The sequence below is a fragment of the Amblyomma mixtum genome, chromosome 5 (genome assembly GCF_055824585.1).
Source record: "Amblyomma mixtum isolate Tamu chromosome 5, ASM5582458v1, whole genome shotgun sequence".
NCBI classification, from domain to species: domain Eukaryota; kingdom Metazoa; phylum Arthropoda; class Arachnida; order Ixodida; family Ixodidae; genus Amblyomma; species Amblyomma mixtum.
In genome coordinates, this window is record NC_143016.1 from 108,632,064 (window position 1) to 108,653,878 (window position 21,815).

Sequence of the window (21,815 nt, forward strand, 5' to 3'; positions counted from 1 at the left end):
GGAGAGGTGAGGCTTTCTGCAGTGTTGTGCGCTAGCTTGCACCAGCCATGACCTCTGCTCATGCATTTACAAAAGTGATCAAATCTTCATGCAAGCCGAGAACTCACATCAAAATGGTTTTTCTCTTTGTGGTTTCCTCACTTCATTCTCTATGGCCAGGTAATATGTAAACTTTCTTTTGAAATTATCTAATTAGTTGTAGAGATTTTTCACAGTTACAAATTCTGCAGGTTGGTTTTTACTCAATATTTACTAGCACTCGCTTGCAAGGCAGCTGCCGCAAATCTTTCAAAGTTGCACAGCCTTGGCTGCAAGCAGGTGCTGGCCTGTCAGGTTAAGCATCTACATTCCCATGTTTATCCCTCACATTGCTGGTGCTACCACTTGCAAAAATTCCTGCAAAAAACATAAGGAACTATCAGATGAGAGAGTAGCACCAAACACACTAATGGCAATGTATTGCTGGGACTGAACACTTATGACAATAAAGAATGCACAGCAAATGCTGGCCAATCAAACGTCTAAGCTGTGGCAAACCCATGAAATATTAAAATTTGCTGGTTATACTCCCGCAAAGCTTGCAAGGCATGTCTGTTCGCGACCATACGAAGTAAAATAGTCTCCAATCCTCATTGCACAGGTAAGAAATCAATTGAAGATTTTACTGAAGTGGCTTCTGAGACTGCCTACAATACGAGAGGACAGAAAGTAAGATCAGCATTCTACTGTCAGCACGCTATCACAACTAATTCTGAAATTCAGAAACTACACTGCTCGCCTTTGTTGCACCAGGACATAAACATTATGCAGAAATACTAAGAAAATGCAGCCACCTTAAACTGTGTCGCGGCATGAAAGAGCACCGAAAAAGAACATACCTACAAATGGCTATGTAGGTATTGCCTTGGGCCATGCATGAACGCTTTGAAACTACACAGAACAGCGTACGCGACTAGTAAAATATTGCGGACTTTCCAAGGAGTCATATTCAAGAATGGCATGCCCCATCGTACATTCACCAAAAGATTACGCAGCCCAAAGCAACGGATTAGCAGCTTCCGCAAAACTAACGAACTAACAGACCTCCACTGCAACCACCTCCTGAAAATTACCGCATCTATGCTTTGTTTGCATATTCTATTTGAATGGTGCTGGTGGTGCCATCTGTCATAGATCCGTGTAATTTGGCCGCCAATCACTGTTTTTTTGTTTTCCAAATGTTTTTGACTAGAATATACCTAAATTTCCAGTTTTATAAGTTTATTACACTGCAATTTATCATACTACAAAAATTTTTATATAATCGCAACCACGAAAACTGAGCCGCGCGTTACGAGGCATAAAATTTTGTTGCAACGTACAATAATGATTTTTGAACCTTTTCTTAGCACATAAAGCTTTTGATTTGTTCATAGCGACTCGCAGGCATTTGTTATTTCAAATATAGTCTGCAAGGTCTTTGACTTGAGCTAGTTTCAATTTAATAAAGCAACCGGCCCGATTTGGAAGGCCGCTTTGAAGGACGTCTTGATAGAAACCAGGAGAGGGTATGAGAGGAACTCGGGTCCGGAGTATCGTTGGTCTATATCAGCGTGCTCTGCCACTATTTCTCTAGTGGGATCGCCATTAGGCGGTCCTCGTGAGACAAATACGAAGAAAGATCTAGCTAATTGCGCGTACGCCGTATCATTAGTCCGTAGTACTTCCTACGGTGCGCGGAATTGCGGCAGTTCTAATGTTGGTAATGTGTTCGTCCTCTATGCTTGTACGTACTACACAGTTTACGTTCTAAAGAATGCAATTAATGTGCCCGGAAGTCGCCTACAATTAATCGTCACCTTCTGGCTACAGAAAGGGTTAGCCTTATCAAGTGCTTTGAAATATTTGTGTTTCCGTGGTAGTGGCGTCACAGACAGTTCCTGCAGTACGTCTGTGCAAGAGCCGTAATATTTGCCGTTGCTTGGAAGAGTGTATGCTTGTACCTACTACACAGTTTACGTTCTAAAGAATGCAATTAATGTGCCCGGAAGTCGCCTACAATTAATCGTCACCTTCTGGCTACAGAAAGGGTTAGCCTTATCAAGTGCTTTGAAATATTTGTGTTTCTGTGGTAGTGGCGTCACAGACAGTTCCTGCAGTACGTCTGTGCAAGAGCCGTAATATTTGCCGTTGCTTGGAAGAGTGAGTAGAACGCGTTGTCGGGCAAGTTGGTTCAGTGCTTCGGACATGGTAGTTGCGCGAAAAACACAAAAAACCGGGCACGGGTGTGTGTGTGTGTGTGTGTGTGTGTGTGTGTGTTTCGCGCAGCTACCATGTGTGAAGAGTGAGTACGCATGGCAACGCAACGCGCGTCTGGTAGGCAGGCGTCAGATACGGGGCACTTCAAAGTACCCATAACCAAGTGAATCGCGCGCAATCCTAATTCTGGCTCGGTTAACGTTGCATGCAGACAATAATAAAAAAAAAATAATAAGTATGGGGAAAAAAAGAAGCGCCCAACGTGGGGCTCGAACCCACGACCCTGAGATTAAGAGTCTCATGCTCTACCGACTGAGCTAGCCGGGCGACACGGTATTGGACAAGAAAAATGGCTACTTAAAGCTTTTACGGGCTTATTGTACAATGCATTGCAAGGTTTTTTACAGTAAGGTCACCGCCTCCAGTCCCACTACAACCACACGGATGAACAAACTGGCATAATTGTGCACGAGTACAAAGCAATAATGGCAAAGTACTAATGCGTGTACAGACCCTGACATAACTAATAGAGACCTTAGCAACGCTAAACGCGCACCACAAAATGTCTCTCTTACTTCAACCGCTCGCTTATTCGCGGTGGAATTTGACGCAGATAGCAAACGACTGCCATGCTTCTTCCATACCTAGTGTGGGTCATCTACTGTACTTTCATGTTCGATGAGAATTAATTACAAAACCTCATAGTTCGCACCTTGGTGACTTCCATAACAAGCAGTTTTCTAGAGCGCGTTTAGTGCTGCAACAGTCAGGTGCATGGGTTTTCCTCTTTGCTTGTGCCCTACCATGAATTTTCAAAGCCAGCATTTGAAATCGGCTGATGCATACAAAAGTGAAACAAACTGAAGAGCGTTTATTAACTTGGATATCAAAAATCTTATGTACAACAATCGCAGGGCATTCACAACAACAAAAAATACTTTATATATTACTTTAACTAATGCAAAAAGAATCACTACAAAGCACTTATATGTAATTTGTAAATAATTTATAGGCGGACGGCGCAAATGATAAATTTTACTCTGAAACATTTAGCAATGGCCGTGAATTCGGGCCGTCAGTGATCGACTAGGCGGTGTCGCTCTTTTCATGGGCATTTCACGGGCAGTACAATGCAGTCTAAACACTGTTGAGCACAACACTAATTGTGGGTCGTTTTACAAACGAAGCATCTAGTACAATTTGTTCATGCAGCTAGTCGGTTGGACTGAGCAGTGACCGATCTTCCTCAACGCTGCGGTCGCTCGCGGTGGTGTCAAGGGAGAAATTCGAGGTGCTCGTCGGTAGGGGATCATCCGCCGACACAGATGGAAGATAGTCCGAACAGCGAAATATATCTGGCTCTTCGTAGCGCAGTTGTTTCTTGTACTGCTGAGCAGGCTTCTTGGCAAACAACGGTGACGGAAGACTTGACAGGAACTTTTTGACGGTACTGCCACCGAATGCGTTTTCGGCTTCAGTCACTTTCTCCTCCATGGCGTCGATGGTTTCCCGAACAGCACTAACGAACTTTTCTAGCGCGTCAATTCGATTGTACACTTGTTCCAAACCTTTGCTTTTTTCGCAGATGTCCGGTAGCGTGTGAGTAAGACACAAGGTGTCATCGCTTCTCACCATGTTGATGAGTCCAGTGAACTCGTCCAACCGCGTCAGAAGCTCGTCGATGCTTTCGTCCAGCGCACGCTTCTCATGGGCTATGTCAACCTTAAAGAACTGACTGTAGTCGGCAGCAAGCTCTTCCAGCAGCTGTCGGCTTTGCCCATTTTCTGACGACGCACTGTCAGCCACAGAGGCTGCGGCCTCCTCCATGATCGTTCACGCTCGCGGCAGGCCGCCACGCAGGTCGCAGGGCACTTCACGCTGGGGGCGTTCCGTGTCCGCTCTAAACCTTTCGGCTTTCCTCGCTAGATGGCGAGACAGTACCGCATGCCCACAATTGTATGCTTCTGCAGGATTGCACCAGGTGGCAGCATAGATCAAACCAAGATTTACACGATTCCGTAACCTCATAACGTGCTGCACTACCTTTCAGTTGCACTGCACTTGCAATGGTTAGTGGCTTTTTATTGATAATAAAAAAAAAATTGAAGGAACATATGTAGCTAGCCGCGGCATCTGCCATCGAAGCCAGAAGCACCTGAGCTGCGGCTAGCCGGAATAAAAGGACAGGGAGAAGGAAAGAAATGGGTAGCGATAGAAGAAAGGATAGGGGTAGGGCGGCAATATACAGCATTGTGCGTTTTTATCGTGAAGACTTTCAAAAATTTTCCCGCCTCAACCGCTCGCTCGTTTGCGGTGAAACTGCACACAGAGCTTGCGCAGTATGGTAACTTTTGTATCGTAGCAAGTTTTACAACGGTACTTACTTAGTTGAGCCCTGCATGATGCGAAATCGTAGTTGTCTGCGTAGAGATCGTCGAACCAAAACTCGCAGACACCGTTTTTTCGCTGAAAGGCGGCAGTGGCGCCATCTGTTTTCAGCAGTGAAAAGCGTCACGACAAGGTGCCGCGGCGATTTTGCAAATATCACCTGAAAGGTAAAGCCTCGTTAAATCAGTTGTTTTGATACTTTTTTTCGCTCAGTTAGCCGAAAAAACGGCATATTCAAAGGGCATGCGTACAGTGTAGGCACGCGCTTCATGCAACGCTCACCTCGGCTACCTCGGCGCCTTGTCGTGACGCTTTTCACTGCTGAAAACAGATGGCGCTACTGCCGCCCTTCAGCGAAAAAACGGCGTCTGCGGGTTTTGGTTCGACGAAATCTACGCAGACAAGTACGATTTCGCATCATGCACGGCTCAACTAAGTAAGTACCGTTGTAAAACTTGCTACGAAACAAAAGTTACCATACTGCGCAAGCTCTGTGTGCAGTTTCACCGCAAACGAGCGAGCGGTTGAGGCAGGAAAATTTTTGAAAGTCTTCACGATAAAAACGCACAATGCTGTACACTATGTACAAATACAGGATATTAAAATAACACAAACAATTTCGGCTTGCATCATTCCCAAGCTTCGCATGAACACAAATTTGCTGGGATGTTCGATGACATTCTCACGATGACAACATCACAAAATCTCCCCGATCCCGGAAAATAGATACTTGAAAAGGAACACCAACCTTCTGGGAATGCATTTTCGTTTACTTCATGCTTATTTTTCTCCATTTAGTTCTGTGGTTCTGTGTCCTCAGGTTCGCGTCTGCAAGCCTCGTCGATCGCACGGGTAAGAGGCGAGGGAGGGGGTGTAGGAGGGATGGTGAGATTTTATCTTTCATCTTTCTATGTCGAATAAAGTGGAACCGCCGCGGTGGCTCAGCGGTTATGGTGCTCGGCTGCTGACCCGAAAGAAGCGGGTTCGATCCCGGCCGCGGCGGCTGGAATTTCTTTGGAGGAGAAATTCTAGAGGCCCGTGTACTGTGCGATGTCAGTGCACGTTAAAGAACCCCAGGTGGTCGAAATTTCCGGAGCCCTCCACTACGGCGTCTCTCATAGCCTTAGTCGCTTTGGGACGTTAAACCCCATAAACCAAACCAAACCAATAAAGTGGAGCCATTGCTGTTTTTTCATGAAAAATGCTGCCTTCAGGTAGTACATGTCTGTGCTCTTCACAGCAAACAATGCAGCAGCAAACGCGTCACTGAAACAGAAACTGAAACTTAAGGAGGACAAAAAAAAAAAAAAGCCTTCAGTTATTGAGAGCGCATTTGGGGTATTTCTCTTGACCGTTAGCAGCAAAACAGAAAAAAAAATTCCGTGTATACTCCTTTCCTCACCATTGTTCATCCCACTAACTCGCACTTCTTTCATCCCATCTCTCACTGTACATTTGCATCACCTTCTTTGCCACGGCCTGCTGCGCTCACATTGAGAAGTGAATTTTTTGTCGACAGTAAATGGCCTCTTCCCTGAAGTCTACATTTCTACCAGACTTCTTCCATACAACGCTTCTCGTTTGTCCACATAAGCACAGCGGCCTGTAGCGCTTCAACTGGACGCGAAAGATTTTTTTCCTATGTTAAATGCAAGACCCAGGCCCGCGTATTGTGCAATGTAAGCGCACGTTAAAGAACCCGAGGTGGTCGAAGTTGACCGAAGCCCTCCACTACGGCGTCCCTCGTAGCCTAAGTCACTTGGAGCGTTAATCCCCATAAAACCCAACCAAACCAAAATCGTAGAGAAAATAGCCTGGAGAAGCTTTTAAGTTTCTCTTTTCACTTCGGCTTTCGAAAAAAAAAAACACTAATAAATACCTATAACAAACACAATAAAGAAATTAATCAATTAAATACTTTTAGGCGATCCTCGGTGGTTCGTTTCAGTGCGTTAATTGGCGGCTAAACGTTCTTTATATCCGAGGTGGCACACTTAGGCTTGTTATATCTGATGTCAACACTCTAAGATCGTTAGATCCGTGGTCCAACAGAAACTTTATACCCGGGGTGGCGTATAATGTGGTTAGTTATCTGTGAGGTAATATCCGAAAGCTCGTTATATCCGAGGTAGCTTACTTAGGTTCGTTAAATACCAGGTATTATACTAAGTTTGTATAAATAGCATACTAAGTTCGTTCGTAGCCCAATAGGCAGTTTGCTACCTGCCCACGGTGGCAGATGGGCCATCTGCCACTGGCTACTGACGGGCTGTGGTCGCCATACATTTCAGCTTGCACTGACCTTTATAATGCTCGCGCATTGATATAAAATGTATGAACACCAGTACGTATGTATAACAGCTACATCTGTTACGCATACATCCAGTGTTTATGCATAACAGTGTGTTTCAGGGAAGCCCGTAACTAATTCTCAATAATAGGCTATAAAGAGGGTTTCCAAAGTATAGTAATACCACTGTTGACGGATGTTAAAAAATTGGAATCATGGTAACTACTAAGCTAACCAAATTTTAATATTCAGCTTTTTAAATAATGTTCTCCTGATACCCGAGATGCATTTGAGCTCACAATTTTTTTGTAAGCTTTCAGAATAAGCCGGTAAGAATACAAAAGTGAAAAACTTTTTCAACACCACTGATAGTTCCAGCTACAGTGTAGTTTCACCTCAGCACAATGCCAACTATATTGGACACCAGGACTCAAGCCGTATTTTTTCCACCGAGTGGGCATGCCACAAAGCGAAAATTGTGCGAAAAAGTGCTTTATTATGAGAGAAGTAAAAGTAGCAAAAAACGACATAAAAACAGCCTTCTTCAAGTGAATAACAATTTTTGGCTGTGCTCACTTGCATACGTCTTCTTTCCTTTGTTATGCAGAAAAATTGCTGACGTTTCGTGCAAAAAAAAAAAATGCTTTGTTTTCATGCAGCAGCCCTCTAACCTGCAAAAGTGTCGTTGACGTTGTCCGATAAGTTGGACGTCCGATAATGTTCGATGTGTTGCCTTGTGCAATTCTTGGCGAAACTGCTTCGGCAGCCACATCAGAAACGCAAGGCCTTTCTCATAGAGAGAAAAAAAAAGACATGATTTTCTTTCCAGCGGTTAGATAATAGCAGTATTCGTTTACTGTTATTACCAAAGCCATCTCAAAAGCCCAGCCAAAATAACCGGGTTGAGTCCCAGCGTCCAACATATTGGACAAGTCCAGGACTCCGATGGCCACTGCCGCCCGTTGAGCTCGCTGTACCACACCATGTTGGTCTTCACAGAGGTCGCTGGACAGCAGACTCTCCCATTGCTCCGAACTCGGGTTTTGTATTTTGGGGACCACGTCTATGTTTTGGCAGGCCCATGTGATGTGCTATAGAATACCCTACGATATACGCGCACAAATGTCCCTCGTGCGATGAAAAACCCCCTCTAAGGCGTGAAGAATTGAAATTCGGATATCTACGTGTTTCCAGTTATATTTTTGTTGATATCAAACAAAATTTATGCACTGAAAGCAGGTGAAAAATTGCTGGCGGTTTAGCATTGCTAAGCACGGAATATTGAGGAAAAGCAGGCTTTTGCACGTGGACACCAACGCCACGTACATGAAAGCGAGATTGAGGTGTCCACTGACCCAGGGAACCAGTTGTGCGCCCTTCCTTCCATCGAAATCAACGGAATCTACAACGTTGTCAAGGCTAACGCCAATAGTGGTGGTGGTGAGAAACTTTTTAATACTCAGAGAGGTGGTTTATGATTTATGGGGATTTAACTTCCCAAAGCGACTCAGGCTATAAGGGACACCGTAGTGGAGGGCTCCGGAAATTTCGACAACCTGGGGTTTTTTAACGTTCACTGACATCGCAAAGTACATGTGCCTCTAGGATTTCACCTTAATAGAAATTTGATGGCCGCGGCCGGGATCGAACCCTCAGAAAAAGTGATTGAGGGTCAAGTATCCTTAATTAGGGACACCGCACGACGAGGCCCCGTCTCGTGCCGGCGCTATAGAGCCCTTTGGGTTTCCAGTGCGGAGCAGTTAAGGAGGACAGTTTATGATTCGCGCTTAAATTCACACGTTCCTCTGTATTTCTGCGATCTGCATTGCAGTTGCAGCGTCGCCAACTGAATCGACGTCGCCTCTGGCGCAGCGAAACTGTTCTGACCTCCGTCCGTCTGGCCTGCTGTCACCAACTCCACACTCCCACTCCCCTTTGCCACCTTTCCTATTTCCCTAGCACCATCGTTCGAAGCTGGAGCTCCGACAGAACATGTCCTCGGCGGGGGAAAAAAAAAGAGGCACTCTCTTGAGCACCATGGCCTCATTTGCGCGTCTCCGGGTGTCCTGGCTGGCCAAAGGGTTGGGAGGTTGTTGAGGTCGGCCGCTGTCTTCACCACTCCAGACGTAGTCGTCCCAGCAGTCTGCACCTCAGTCACAGCAAATCCTGCTGACTGTACCAGTTAACCTTCAAAGCGGAGATTTTAGGTAAGTACGTGGGCGGCTGCGTCTTGTAGCGCCACCGTATCGGCACGCGGAAGTGAACGAAGCGGTGGGCGCGCAGAGGAGAACGCTCTGGACTTCGGCCTCGCCGGACGCTGCCGCCGCTGCTCTGTCGCTACCTCTTCTCAGGCAGCCTCAAATAAACGTGGCCGTGGTCGCCTCCTGGGCGACCTCAACACTGGCCTCCACATCGTGGTGACCCGGAGAGCCGCGCCTTCTATCCCAGCGGCGTCCCAGCATGGCAGGCTGGCAAGACCTGGATTTCAACCCCCCGCTTCCAGCGTTCCGGCCTGCACGATGTGGAGGCCAGTGTTGAGGTTGCCCAGGAGGCGACCACGACCACGTTTATTTGAGGCTGCCTGAGAAGAGGTAGCGACAGAGCAGCGGCGGCAGCGTCCGGCGAGGCCGAAGTCCAGAGCGTTCTCCTCTGCGCGAGCCGGCGTTCTCCTCCGCGTGCCCACCGCTTCGTTCACTTCCGCGTGCCGATACGGTGGCGCTACAGTCTCACTTCTGAAATGCTATTCGAACTTATTTTCAAATTATGAGCAACGCCATGGATAAAAACAGTTGAAAGCGGGTTGAAACCATCATCACTTAACTGAGTTCATCGTTGTGGCCTGAATTCAGCCGCTCTTGTAAGGTTGCTTTAGCTTTGTACACTGGCGAACTACTATACTTCTTGAGGGCCCATTTCTAGCTAGTTTAAAGAAGTATTTTAAATATTAGCACGCAGAGTTGCAAAATATCCACCACACACCCTTCTAATCCCTTTTAACACATGACAAAGTTTGTCTACTTTAGTGACAGACTGCGTGGCTGGTCTAATACGCTCCGTCAATTAAGGGTTCAATACACCTTGCAAGACTTGTACGCAGTTCAAGGACGCCTGATACATCGCGTAAAAATATTGAAGGTTTCTTGTTACGTAATTGCTATTAGCTAACTTTTTAATTTTTATAGTTAGACACCCAGTTACAATTAGAGAGCTGCAGCTGACCGTTAGTGAACTTTTGGTTTGTGGTGTTTAACGTTCCTGAAGCGACTAAGGCTATGAGAGACGCCGTAGTGGAGGGCTCCGGAAATTTCGACCACCTGGGGTTCTTTAACGTGCACTGACATCGCACAGTACACGGGCCTCTAGAATTTCTCCTCCAAAGAAATTCTAGCCGCCGCGGCCGGGATCGAACCCGCGTCTTTTGGGTCAGCAGCCGAGCACCATAACCGCTGAGCCACCGCGGCGGCTTAGTGAACTTTTAGAATTCGGCAAGATCTTTGGTGAGGTGCACATAACAGCTCGGTGAACATGCAGTTGATTTTACATTGGTCTTAGGAGCCATATAATTGGTGGAGGGAATTTGGAATCTTCCGTAAGGGGGGTCTTTTTTTAGGCGGACAACTCAAGCTGTCACACCGGGCTAAGAGCTATTAACGTCTAACGGTGTAAAAGAACAATGCGTAAATTATCAAAACCAGGTCATATACCCTCTGGGATTTCTATGGCTTCTGAGGCCTCATGGTGGCTCGCCACGCTCTGCAAGTCAGCGTCGTGCCAGTAACTTCCGGACAGATAATGTTGCTCCAGCCTATCTTTTCTTTTCGTTGCCTATACTTCGCATACTGCCTGACGCTACATAGCGCTCAGCAGAGGGACGTCAGCAAAAACAACGATATAACAACGAAAAAAGAATGAAACCGCTTCTTCGCTCCGATTTTCGCGCCAGCGCACCTATAGCTGGCACATTCCCACGCACATTATTCGTCGCCATCGCGCCTTGCGCCGGTGCGGGGCTCCAGCAGGACTATATATCGTCGGCGACCCCAGTGCGACGTTCCCTCTCGACCGAACCTCGCGTCACCGCGGTGGGCGCTCGAGATCGAGTGCGCCGAAGTTCGAGGCGAGAACCTCGGGGGAAACGTACGGTTTCCGGAGAGAGGGCCGGAGCTCTTCCTGCGCGGCACTTGGGAAAGCCTCTCACAGCCGAGAACTGTAAAGCGTTCTCGCAACGCCTCTGCGTCAAGTGTCCCCCCTTTTTCGCTCTCTCGCGCGTCGCTCCGCTGCAGAAGTGGGCCACTGGTCCACGAGGCCCCGCGACTTTGTCTCGGCGGGAAGACGGGAGGTAATGGGAGCGCGAGGCGAAAAAGGGAGGGGGGGGGGGGGGGGGGGGCAGACATGCGCGGCGGACCCGTGCCATTTTGAGAGCGCCGTGCGTCTTCGCCCTTATATAGGGTCTTCGACCGTTTTGTTTCTACTTGAAAAATATACATCCTCGCGACAGTGCTCGGGGGCTCTTGACTTCGTTAAAACAAAACAAAACGAAAAATTGAGAAACGGGAAAGGCAAAGACACAGGAGAAAAACGTTGAGAGATATGTGAACTCCGAGAAAACAGTTTTGGAGAAAATCGAGGCCTGCACTCACCGCTCGGGTGATGGTGCAGATCGAGTGAAGAACGAATTAAGGAAGAAAGAAAGCGAGGAAGAAAGAAAGAAAACAAAAAATAAAGGCAGAGCAACATGAGCTAGTGCGTTCAAAAGAGAGGAAGCGATGCGTTCCGTCCTCCGAAGCACGCGATATTTTTAACGTAACGAGGCGCATTTTTCCTTCTTCATCTATCGCGATTTCGACTAATGACATTCTGAATTCTCCTGTACGTTGCATTTTTATGTTTTCATCGCCCAACGCGCGTGAGAGGCACCATAGGCTGTTTTATGGCAAGTTTAATGCAGCCTAACGATTCAGGCCTGCTTCGAAAGGCGATTTACATACATCTTATGATGCCAGCCATATAGAAGTACTTCACAAGACATTAAGATAGCTTCTTTTTCTCACGCTGATGCGAGGACGGCCTCCTCTAGCGCCAAAGTGCGGCAGCTTCTTGACCCATTTTTTTTTTATTCGTAAGCTGTATGCGGTATGTTCAATGACATGAACTTCCTGCCTTTAAAAATGTCTAGTCTTTCACGAAATCGGCGCCACGTGCGGAATCTCATCGTTTGCTCCGTTGCCTGAGCGGCTCGCTGGTCCATTCGGCGGTTGTGGTTACGGTTCTGCTGTAAAAAGAAAAAAAAATAGTTTTTTGGAAGTGGTGGTACATCGATGTCTGCAAGCTAACGAAACAGAAAAGCCGCTAAGCGCCACTGAGTGAATTTTCTGATTCCAAAAATACAGAGAGCATGCGGCGAACAGGAGGTTTACATGCTATACGCTCTTAAAAAAAGGTTAGTAAAAAGGCAGAAAAAAGATAGTAAGTGCAGCAGTTACTAACTCTGACTTCGTTTTACTACTTTTTATCAGCTATTTACTACCCTCTTCAAGGCATAGTTAGTAAAATTAGCCCTTGCTACTTTTTTTATATGGTCGCTTGTTGCTACCTAGTTAGTAACCGTTCTTTCAAACCTAAAATAAAGTCAAAGAATATAACTGACACAGACTGTCGTGCCAATAAACTGTTTTTTAATTACACACTTTATAATTAACGTTGGCATCTTAGCGCAACCGGTGAGAGCCACTAGCCCGTAAATGAGTGTCTGAATTACGGAGTATATAAGATTGAGAAAGTTCTACCGTTTTCTGATTTGTGTTTTTCCTGCATTCTGAACCTTTGTGTGCGCATGGTAAAGTTGTTGATGCCATCACCTCGCATAATTTGTACATGCAAGGTGCAATAAGCCTAAACCCATGTGTGTGATTTACGGCCAGCGCGCTCTATAGCTCTGTCTGGTTTCGGGAATTATTCAGATTGACTATGAAGCTTTTTTATTTTTCCAGTATGCATAAATTTGACAAGCCACGCCAGCACGATGAATCTAGCAACATATGCGAGTTTCTCTTCATTTTCTTAGTAAATACTACTAGCTTTCCGTTACTAACTGCGGGTAGCAGACGTTACTAACTCAATCTCCCGTTACTAACTGCAGTTACTAACAGGGCAGTATGTGGCAACCAGTTACTACTCCAAAGTTAGTAAGTACTACTACCATTTTTCTAAGAGTGTTTGGTTGGTTTGGTTTGGTTTATGGGGTTTAACGTCCCAAAGCAACTCAGGCTATGAGAGACGCCATAGTGAAGGGCTCCTGAAATTTCGACCACCTGGGGTTTTTTAACGTGCACTGCTATCGCACAGTACACGGGCCTCAGAATTTCGCCTCCATCCAAATCCGTCCGCCACGGCCGGGATCGAACCCGCATCTTTCGGGTCAGCAGCCGAGCGCCATTACCACTGAGCCACCGCGGCGGCTCAGTGGTTATGTATAGGGAAACACTAGCAGGACCATGACAGTGGAGTTATCAGGCACCCAGCCTAATATTTCTAAGAACATGGCCGCGCACAGCAAGAACACGCACAGGTTCGTGATTTAATTCCACAGCGGCTAGTAAGTTTTTGTTATATAACAAGGGCAATATTTTGAAAATGGCAGTATACTTGCTGCTGCTAGCGCAGCTGCTGGAGAGTGAGGCTTTGTCAAAAGGCATAAGGTGCCATGGTTTGCTTCTTGTGCATATATGAGACCACATGGGCTGTGGCGACTTTATGGCGGGCGTTGGTGTTGTCGCCCTCCCCTCCTCCCCAAGCTCGAAATTTTATATTATAAACCATGCTGAACCACATTTTTTCTACCAGAAGTCTGAGTACATGGTTCAAATTGGACCTCCCACTCCCCCTCCCACAACCGCCCCCTCTAAGAGTGACCCATTAATGCGGTCCTGCGCACGAGCTGCCACTTAACCGTTGGGTGGTTATGATGAGCCCATAGATGATTCATCTCTCGTGACGGTATAACGTAGAAAGTCTCCCTCCACATCGGAATGAGCCGTAAATCGCTGACAAATGTGCAGTTGGGCTTTCTTCCTTTCATTTGCCAGTGGACGATGTGGGCGACCTGGAATGTACCATTTTGAACCAGAGTTCATCGTTTCCACGTGATGTCGCGGGTGCCTCTTTAGGCACTGTGGCTAACTTCTGCGGTGTATACGCCCGGCCGGTCTCGAAGGGGGGCGCACGTTCCCCTCGAGACCAGCCGTGGTGTACGCAGGAATCGGTTGACGATAAACGGATCATGTCCAACATTCTCGAAAAAAAAATGATGAAAATTAGGACATTGTAAGATGCTATTATGGAAATATTGAAGGTATCGGTTCATTCTTCCGATATGAAGCGAAATCTTTCTTTTATACTGTTTCCATATATATTGGTTGTTATAGCGAAATCTTACATTATATGAAAAAACTGCGTTCGCAAACTGTTTCCCGTTCAAAAATGCTTTCGTCCAGAATTACTGGGTATGTCGTAAAACTACCAGGCTTTCACCGCGCTTTTTGTACCGAAAGATGGCGATGGCTATCACGTCGGTGCAAGCTATGTGTACCAAAAATGCATTGATCCTGCTCTGCTTAACCCAAGGGGTAGCTTCAGTTTGCCCCAGTGACCCTACAGAAATACAGTAAGGGAAAAAAAGAAAGCGGGAAAAAAGAGGCACTTTTGAGCACCAGTGTCACAAAAACGAAGAATACTACAGTGTTATATCACTTGTAACCAGGTTCTATATTAAAAGACGTGTTAGCGAGTGCCGTTAGTTTTCTTTCACCGTCAAAAGATCCAACGTGATGCACGAGTGCGAGTGGCTGTTTAAATCGTTGCCCTGTGACCTGTTGTAAGTTTTTCTTAATTTTGTGTACCCTCCCGAGCTGTGTAAGTAGCACAACTATTTAAAAGAAAGAGGTAAGTCCTAATGAGAAAAGAGTATGTCGATGTTTGCCGAGATATGGGAGGCTGTATAAAGAAAGCGTGTCCAACAATTTCGGGCAACAAGTTGGAAAATTAGAAAACTGTAAGATACTTTAAAAAAAATATTGAAGGTAGTGGTTCATTCTTCTGATATATAGCAAGACCGTTCTTTAAAGTGTTCCATCGCATCGAACAGTCAAGGCTCCCATAAAAAACCAACGGGGAACGCTGTTGACGATAGCGTAAACGTCAATAACAAAAACTGATGACTGCCGTCGTGTGATCTGCAGATGTATTGAGTGCTATGGTGAAATCATACATTATATGAAAAAATTGCGTTGACAAGAGGCTTCTCGCTCAAAAATGCTTCTGTCCAGAATTCATGGTAGAGAGAGGGTGTGGTAGATGGTCCTTGGCGATCACAAAATGAACAAGGGAGGGGAAAACCTCAGGTTGCTTGAGCCAACGTTCCGACAAGAGGACTTGTCTTCGTCTGGGCGCATACCCAGAATTTTTGGGTATGCGCCATTGGAATCCGTGAAAAGGACCACCCGTGCAGGTGCGTTCAAAAGCCGGCACTCGACGGTCGGCAGCCGTGCATCCGCTTCATTGGCCATTCAGCCAGAGAGAGAGGGGAAGAAAGAAAAGGACCCTCGCTTAAAAAAATAAATAAAAGAAAACAAGGTGTCACAGTCGTTTCGGCTCCCTTTATGTCTTTCTTCGTCCCCACCGACTCATCGTGTCCCTACCTCAGAGGTTCACTTGGCCCTCGGCGCTCTGCCCCTAAACCTTTTTCCCCATTGTCCGGAGCCGCCGACAGCTATTTACCGTGCGACGAATGCGGATGACCGCCGGCATGGCACGTGGCGCTTGTCTCCGCGAGTTCCGGAGTACACACACGGCGGTGGGGGTGCGGGGGTTCGGTTGGCAAATGTGAAGGGGAAAACGACGCCCTATGAGCCCGGTTGTCGGGTAGGGCGACGTCGGTTTCAGAGATAAGCGACAGCACAAAGCACATGCACCTTCCCCCGCCCCCTCCCTCGAACCAACGATCGCCTACCTGCTTTTCACTACGTACTACGTGCTTAGAGTCCCGTGCTTGCGGTTGCCAGTGTCAAGCGAGGCCGATGCCCTCTAACAAATGCCCTTCCAACGTACGAGGCCAGGGACACCGGTTTCAGTTTTAGGCTTATGGTTATTCTGTACCTTTGGTGGTGAGCAAACTGAAAGGTTATCGGTATTTTGTGTCTTCTGAGATACATCATGCCGAAGAGCACTAAGGAAATGTTGTGTAATGCACTGTTTTCTTCTGTTGTACATTATTGATTTTTGGGGAGGGCTGAAACGCCTTTTACTAATATTAACTGTTTGTATTTTAACCTCCTTCAAAAGAAAGCTGTTCGAAATGTTATGGATGCTCCTCGGCTAGAACACACCGAACCGATTTTCAATGACCTACGAATCATCCGTTTGCACAGCTGCACGAAACTTTACTCTCGCGGCGTTATAAAGCCAGTGTTAATAAAAACACTTGCCTCATGGTACAGCCATCAGTATTAGAATGCAAAGAGCCAAAGTACTCGACACGGAGGACATTCCAATGGTTTGTACCTAGGAACCGAACAAATTATGGCTATCAAATGTTGAGTTACACTCTCCTGCATCAATTAAATAAGGAGTCCGAATTTATGTATGGCTAATGCTAAATCTGTCTTTTTTTTTGTTTTTATCTGAAAGTGATATCATGCCGCGGTGGCTCAGTGGTTAGGGTGCTCGGCTACTGAGCCGGAGTTCACGGGTTCAAACCCGACCGCGGCAGGCCGCGTTTCGATGGACGCAAAACGCAAAAGACGCCCGTGTCCTGTGCGATGTCAGTGCACGTTAAAGATCCCCAGGTTGTCGAAATTATTCCGGAGCCCTCCACTACGGTACCTTTTTCTGCCTTTCTTCTTTCGTTCCATCCTTTATCCCTTCCCTTATGGCGTGGTTCGAGGGTCCACCGAGATATATGAGACAGTGACTGCGTCATTTCCTTTCCTCAAAAACCAATTTTCAATTTTCCGTGTACCACTGCAATGCCTCTGTGGGATGCGTCTGCCTCGTCCAAGCCTTTTCAGTGGCTTTCTCTCAGCGCACCCAACATCGCCATGATGTTAAATAAACATAATTACGATTCCGGTTCTTTATAAGGCTTGGTCCGGATCTGTTGCGAGCTTCTTGCTGCGCAACACTTACTGCCTTCTCACAGGTGGCCTAGGGATTCGTACTTGCTGTCCCCTTCGCACTGCCAGTGGGGGCATACCTGACCACACTGGACGTCCAGAAGTATGCAGCAACTGCAACTACGCACTGTACTTATAAGTTGTTCTCACTTATGCCTCCTGCTGCATACATGCGCGAAAATGTGTGGCCTGCCTATAGGCCAAGGGTTTGTTCGGTACGAAGCGTTTGTCACGGTGGTTAGAAAAAAAAAAAAAATCGCAGGCACACATACACTAAACGTTGGATGGGACTGCTGAATATTTAAAATTTGTTTTCGTGGAGCGAATCCGTGGAGTCATCAGCGAATAATCGCTCTTTTGCAACGAATGTTTGACATTCGCAGCATCAGTAAGTCATTTAAAAGCGTGGCAGGAATGGACCCTCGCAGTACCCTAGATATGACACTGACGACGTCGCCGAGTCTTCACATCTCTTTCTACACTGCCCTCTGCTACATAAATAACCAGGAGTCTAACTGATCATTTGCGCATCGATGCCAAACGCATACAGATTGCCAGTTTAGCCAGGCATACCCGATCGTATGCCTGGGGCAAATCTATGGCAAGCCGATTCTCCCTGTTTTTTCTTCGTGAATCAATATTCTCTTGAAGACTAACCCGCCACGATCCCCCGATGATTGATGCCTAAAGGCACCCTTCATTTTCTTTTGTTGCGCTCGAATTTTCTCACTCCCGGCTAGAATCTAGCACCATTCGCGTGCTACCGGTAATCCTGCACGAAACTCGCGTGACGACTCGACCGAAATATATTTCGTTTCATCTCGGAAGGATCATCTATGCAGACAATGTTTATAAAGACCAGTGTTTATCTGCTTTTGCATAATGTAAGGAAACTTTGCAACAAGTACTATATAGTGAGGATACTTATAAAGAACAGAGCTTTTTTATCTGTTTTTGTGCAATATAAGGAAACTTAGCGACAAATACAGTATAGTGTGGATGCTTATAAAGAACAGTGTTTATTTATCTGTGTTTCTATAATGTAAGAAAGCTTTGCGACAAATACTGTATAGTTTGGTTGCTTATAAAAACATTGTTTATTTATCTGTATTTCTATAATGTAAGGAAACGCTGCGCAAAATACTGTATAGTGTGGGTGAAAGAGCGGCCACTTGGTCCCCGCAGTGATGGAAGGAAAATTTTCAGTCGTCGAACTGGTTTGAATGTCACTGAAAGTGTTCCCACTGTCCACAAAGCTTAAATCTCGAATTTGAAAAAAAAAATGGAAATAAATTTTAAAAGGGGTGCTTAGTGATACACAGGGTATAAAACACGCAGCTAAAAAAAAGAACAATTCCGACACCGGGAATCGAACCCGGGCCTCCTGGGTGAGAGCCAGGTATCCTAACCACTAGACCATGCCGGAGATGGTACGGTTCAGCGGCGTAAGCGCTACATGTGCTATGGGCTAAAGAAGGCTTGTGGTTAAGGGGGTTTAACGTCCCAAAGTGCCTCAGGCTATGAGGGCCGGCAATGTGCTTGAAAATAGTGCATTATGTGCAAAAGCCTAGCTAGCGTGTGCGAGATGTTAGGTTGCAGATGTTTCCGGATTCAGTTTGACCGCCTGTGGTTATTTGACGTAACCCTAAGTCGCAGTACTCCGTCTGTTTTTCATCGAAATTTGTCGAAACTCTCAATTCCTGTCCAGTAGCTGATCGCCATGACCACCGGGCCACCACTGCGAATCTGGTTATACACTTGTATTGCCATGCATGGGCAACAGTAGACGAGTTCAAAATATCGCCATGAAAATAGTCAGCCGCAGCAATTTACAGCTTTCGCTGTCACTCTACCGCAATGGCGAAAATGAAAAGTCGGAGGAGTATTTTTTTTTTTTTTCGCGAATACAGTGAGTAATAACTCAAGGCAGCGAATGGCGAGAGCCCGCACTGAACAGCTTCACTTCGAGATGATCTAGTCCCGTGTAGCCCTGCGATGCCCCGTCTTTCGGCAGCGCAACGGCCCAGCTCTATCGCCTTCCTTGCTCTGCCATCCCGGAGGCGCTACGAATTAACACGGACACAGAGAACCCACAAGAATGAGTGCTTCGGAAACGCCGTACCCGTATCAACTAGCCAGAACCATTATTACCATTGTGTTCTTTTCTCCGGCTATGGATCAGGCACAATAGACTAAGCAAAAGAGCCTGTTTCTCACGCTACGAAATATTCCAAACTGGCGTTACGGTACATGTTGTTACGCCACATTTTGATACATGTAGCCTATTTCTTTATTGCGCTATTTCTAGTTTTGCTTATTGTCCAGCTTGTCATGTCAGATGTTCCCTGTTGAATTTCTATGTTTGCATTTTTGTCAGCCCTCTTATGTAATGCCCTCTAGTGAGGGTCTTCAGGGGTTTCTTGAAATAAATAAATATATGTAGGGTCCCTCATTTTCGGGTAAAATCCAGTTTTATTCGATTCTTGCAGCCTGAGCACCGAATGTGCCCCTTCTAGAGGGTGCACATTCGGTAGGAAATCGTGTTCAAAGGTTTGACCCGATTTAACAAAAAAATTGCTCAGGCTGCAAGAATCGAATAAAACTGCATTTTACCCGAAAATGAGGGACCCTACATATGTTTATAATGCTGTATTCTAGTATGCAAAGCTGAAGGCACTGCACGAGAATTAGCGGACGACTTTTGCTTATTTCAGACGGCCTCTCTCAGTTTACAGAAGATTTTAAATCTCTCTTAACGCTTCTTATACTATGTATGTTAGAAAAGTATCTGACTTTATTTTTTTTTTGCGAACACCTGATGGATATGAAACAAGCGCGCTTACAGCAGCCGACCATGAACCCTCGTGCGCATGCACGAATTTTTTCCCGCCTGCCGATAGCGTCAGTCGCTGGGAAGCAGCGTTTGAGTGAGGCAGTGCGCAGTGCTCTCGTCGGTTTTTTGTTGCAAGGAAAATGGCGGAGCGAGAGGAGCAGCGCTACTACCTCAAATTTTGCCAGAAACTTGGCGATAGCCAAGTGGAAACCATTCGAAATGTTCAGACGGCTTTCGGTGATGATGCTATGAGCAGCACAAAGATTAAGCAGCGGTGCAACTGGTTTAAAGACGGCCGCACATCTGTGGAGAGAGAGCCACGCTCCGGTCGGCCATCAACATGCCTAAATTACTAGGTAATTGACGAAGTGAACGCTGTGGTGATGCGGGACTGTTGTGTGACTATCCGAGAAATTGCGGAAGAGGTGGATATCAGCAATTTTTCTGCACATTCCATTATCACCGAAGATTTGGCCATGGAGAGAGTTGCGGCGAAATTCGTGCCGAAGCTGCTGACGGTGGAGAAAAAGCAACTTCGTGTTGAAGTCTCACAGGAGATGCTGGATTCCACAAACAGTTACCCTGACTTCACCGACGCCGTAATCACTAGTGACGAGTCTTGGGCGTACGGGTACGACCAGGAAACCAAATCCCATGGAGTCATCACAGAGGACGCATTCCACGTCACCAAGACCAAAGAAGGCCCGCCAAGTGCGCAGCAATGTCAAAGTTTTTCTGACTGCTTTCTTGACTCCCTTTGTGTGGCACACTACGAGTACGCACCCCACAGGATCAAAGAATGACTAAAGAGTACTACAGGGATGTCCTCCGTCGCCTACGCGGTGCTGTGCGGCGCAAGAGACCGGAATTGAGGTCAACAAGAAATTGGCGCATCCCTCGCGGCATTGCTCCTGCACATTCCTTGCATTTGATTCAGACTTTTCTGGCGAAAAACCAGTTTCCTGTAGTTCAACAGGCTCCTTACTCTCCTGATATGTCTCCCTACGACTTCTGGCTGTTTCCTAAAATCAAGAGGCCATTGAAAGGAGCGCAATTTCAGAAAAGAAAGGACATTATGGCTGCAACGACAGCAGAGCTAAATTCTATTCCGAAAAGGGCCTTTTCGGAATACTTACAACAATGGCAGCACCGCTGGGAGATGCATATGGAGCCCCAAGGAGACTACTTTGAAGGTTATTAGGTTTCTAACGCTCCATTTATGCCAGTTTTTTTTCTTCGGCCAAAGGTCGGATACTTTTCTAACAGACCTCGTATAGCAGGGTTCAATTTGAGGATAAGTTCGAAATTATGGTTTTAAAAAGAAGGGATCTGAACACGCATAGTGAGCGTATGTCTTGGTGGCAACGTTATATCAAGAGCTGTATGACCACGCAAGCACATCATCATCATCAGCCTGGCTACGCCCACTGCAGGGCAAATGCAACGGTCATGTGTGCTATCAAAGAATTCTAGCCCGTCACACATGGCGTGTGAAGAGAACGTCCTGAGATAGTCTCAATTGCTTCCGACGACTTGGGTCTTCGAACGCAGTTCCAAATAGGAGAACAGTGTGACATGGTGGATGTATGAAGGTGATCGAAGGACGCCGTCGCCAAAGCTGCCTTAGCATCCGATACTGCAGTAAAAGTCAATGTGTGGCAAGCACTACGGATGTGACGAAGCAGGTTGAGTTCAACATCTTCATGGTCGTGAGGTACTGGCACTGACTCGAACGACAAGTCTTCTGTGGGAGAAAGAGGAAACATTCTGTAAAATATTTCTCATAACATGCACAACTATTTCACGCTATTTAAAATAAATGCTATTAAAAATTGTTTTGCAGTACTAGAAACCGCACTGAATAACGCTGGGTTCATTTTCTAATGTTTTGTGATTG

The 21,815-nt window shown here is 46.3% G+C and overlaps 1 protein-coding gene and 2 non-coding genes across 3 annotated transcripts; all 3 read right to left on the bottom strand.

Moving 5' to 3' along the window:
• Positions 1-2,492: 2,492 nt before the first annotated feature.
• On the bottom strand, positions 2,493-2,565 carry TRNAK-CUU (transfer RNA lysine (anticodon CUU)). Its single transcript has one exon. It is a non-coding gene; the product is annotated as a tRNA-Lys (tRNA).
• Positions 2,566-3,089: 524 nt separating this feature from the next.
• Blos4 (biogenesis of lysosome-related organelles complex 1 subunit 4) lies at positions 3,090-4,124 on the bottom strand. Its single transcript, XM_089545833.1, has one exon. The coding sequence runs from the start codon at positions 4,063-4,065 to the stop codon at positions 3,451-3,453; it is 615 nt and encodes a 204-aa protein (XP_089401959.1). The 5' UTR covers positions 4,066-4,124; the 3' UTR covers positions 3,090-3,450.
• A 14,315-nt stretch (positions 4,125-18,439) lies between these two features.
• TRNAE-CUC (transfer RNA glutamic acid (anticodon CUC)) lies at positions 18,440-18,511 on the bottom strand. The gene has a single exon. It is a non-coding gene; the product is annotated as a tRNA-Glu (tRNA).
• Between the last annotated feature and the right edge of the window lie 3,304 nt (positions 18,512-21,815).

Coding starts and splice junctions, on each gene's coding strand:
- Blos4 (XM_089545833.1), bottom strand. CDS start 4,065: ATGGAGGAGGCCGCAGCCTCTGTGGCTGACAGTGCGTCGTCAGAAAAT.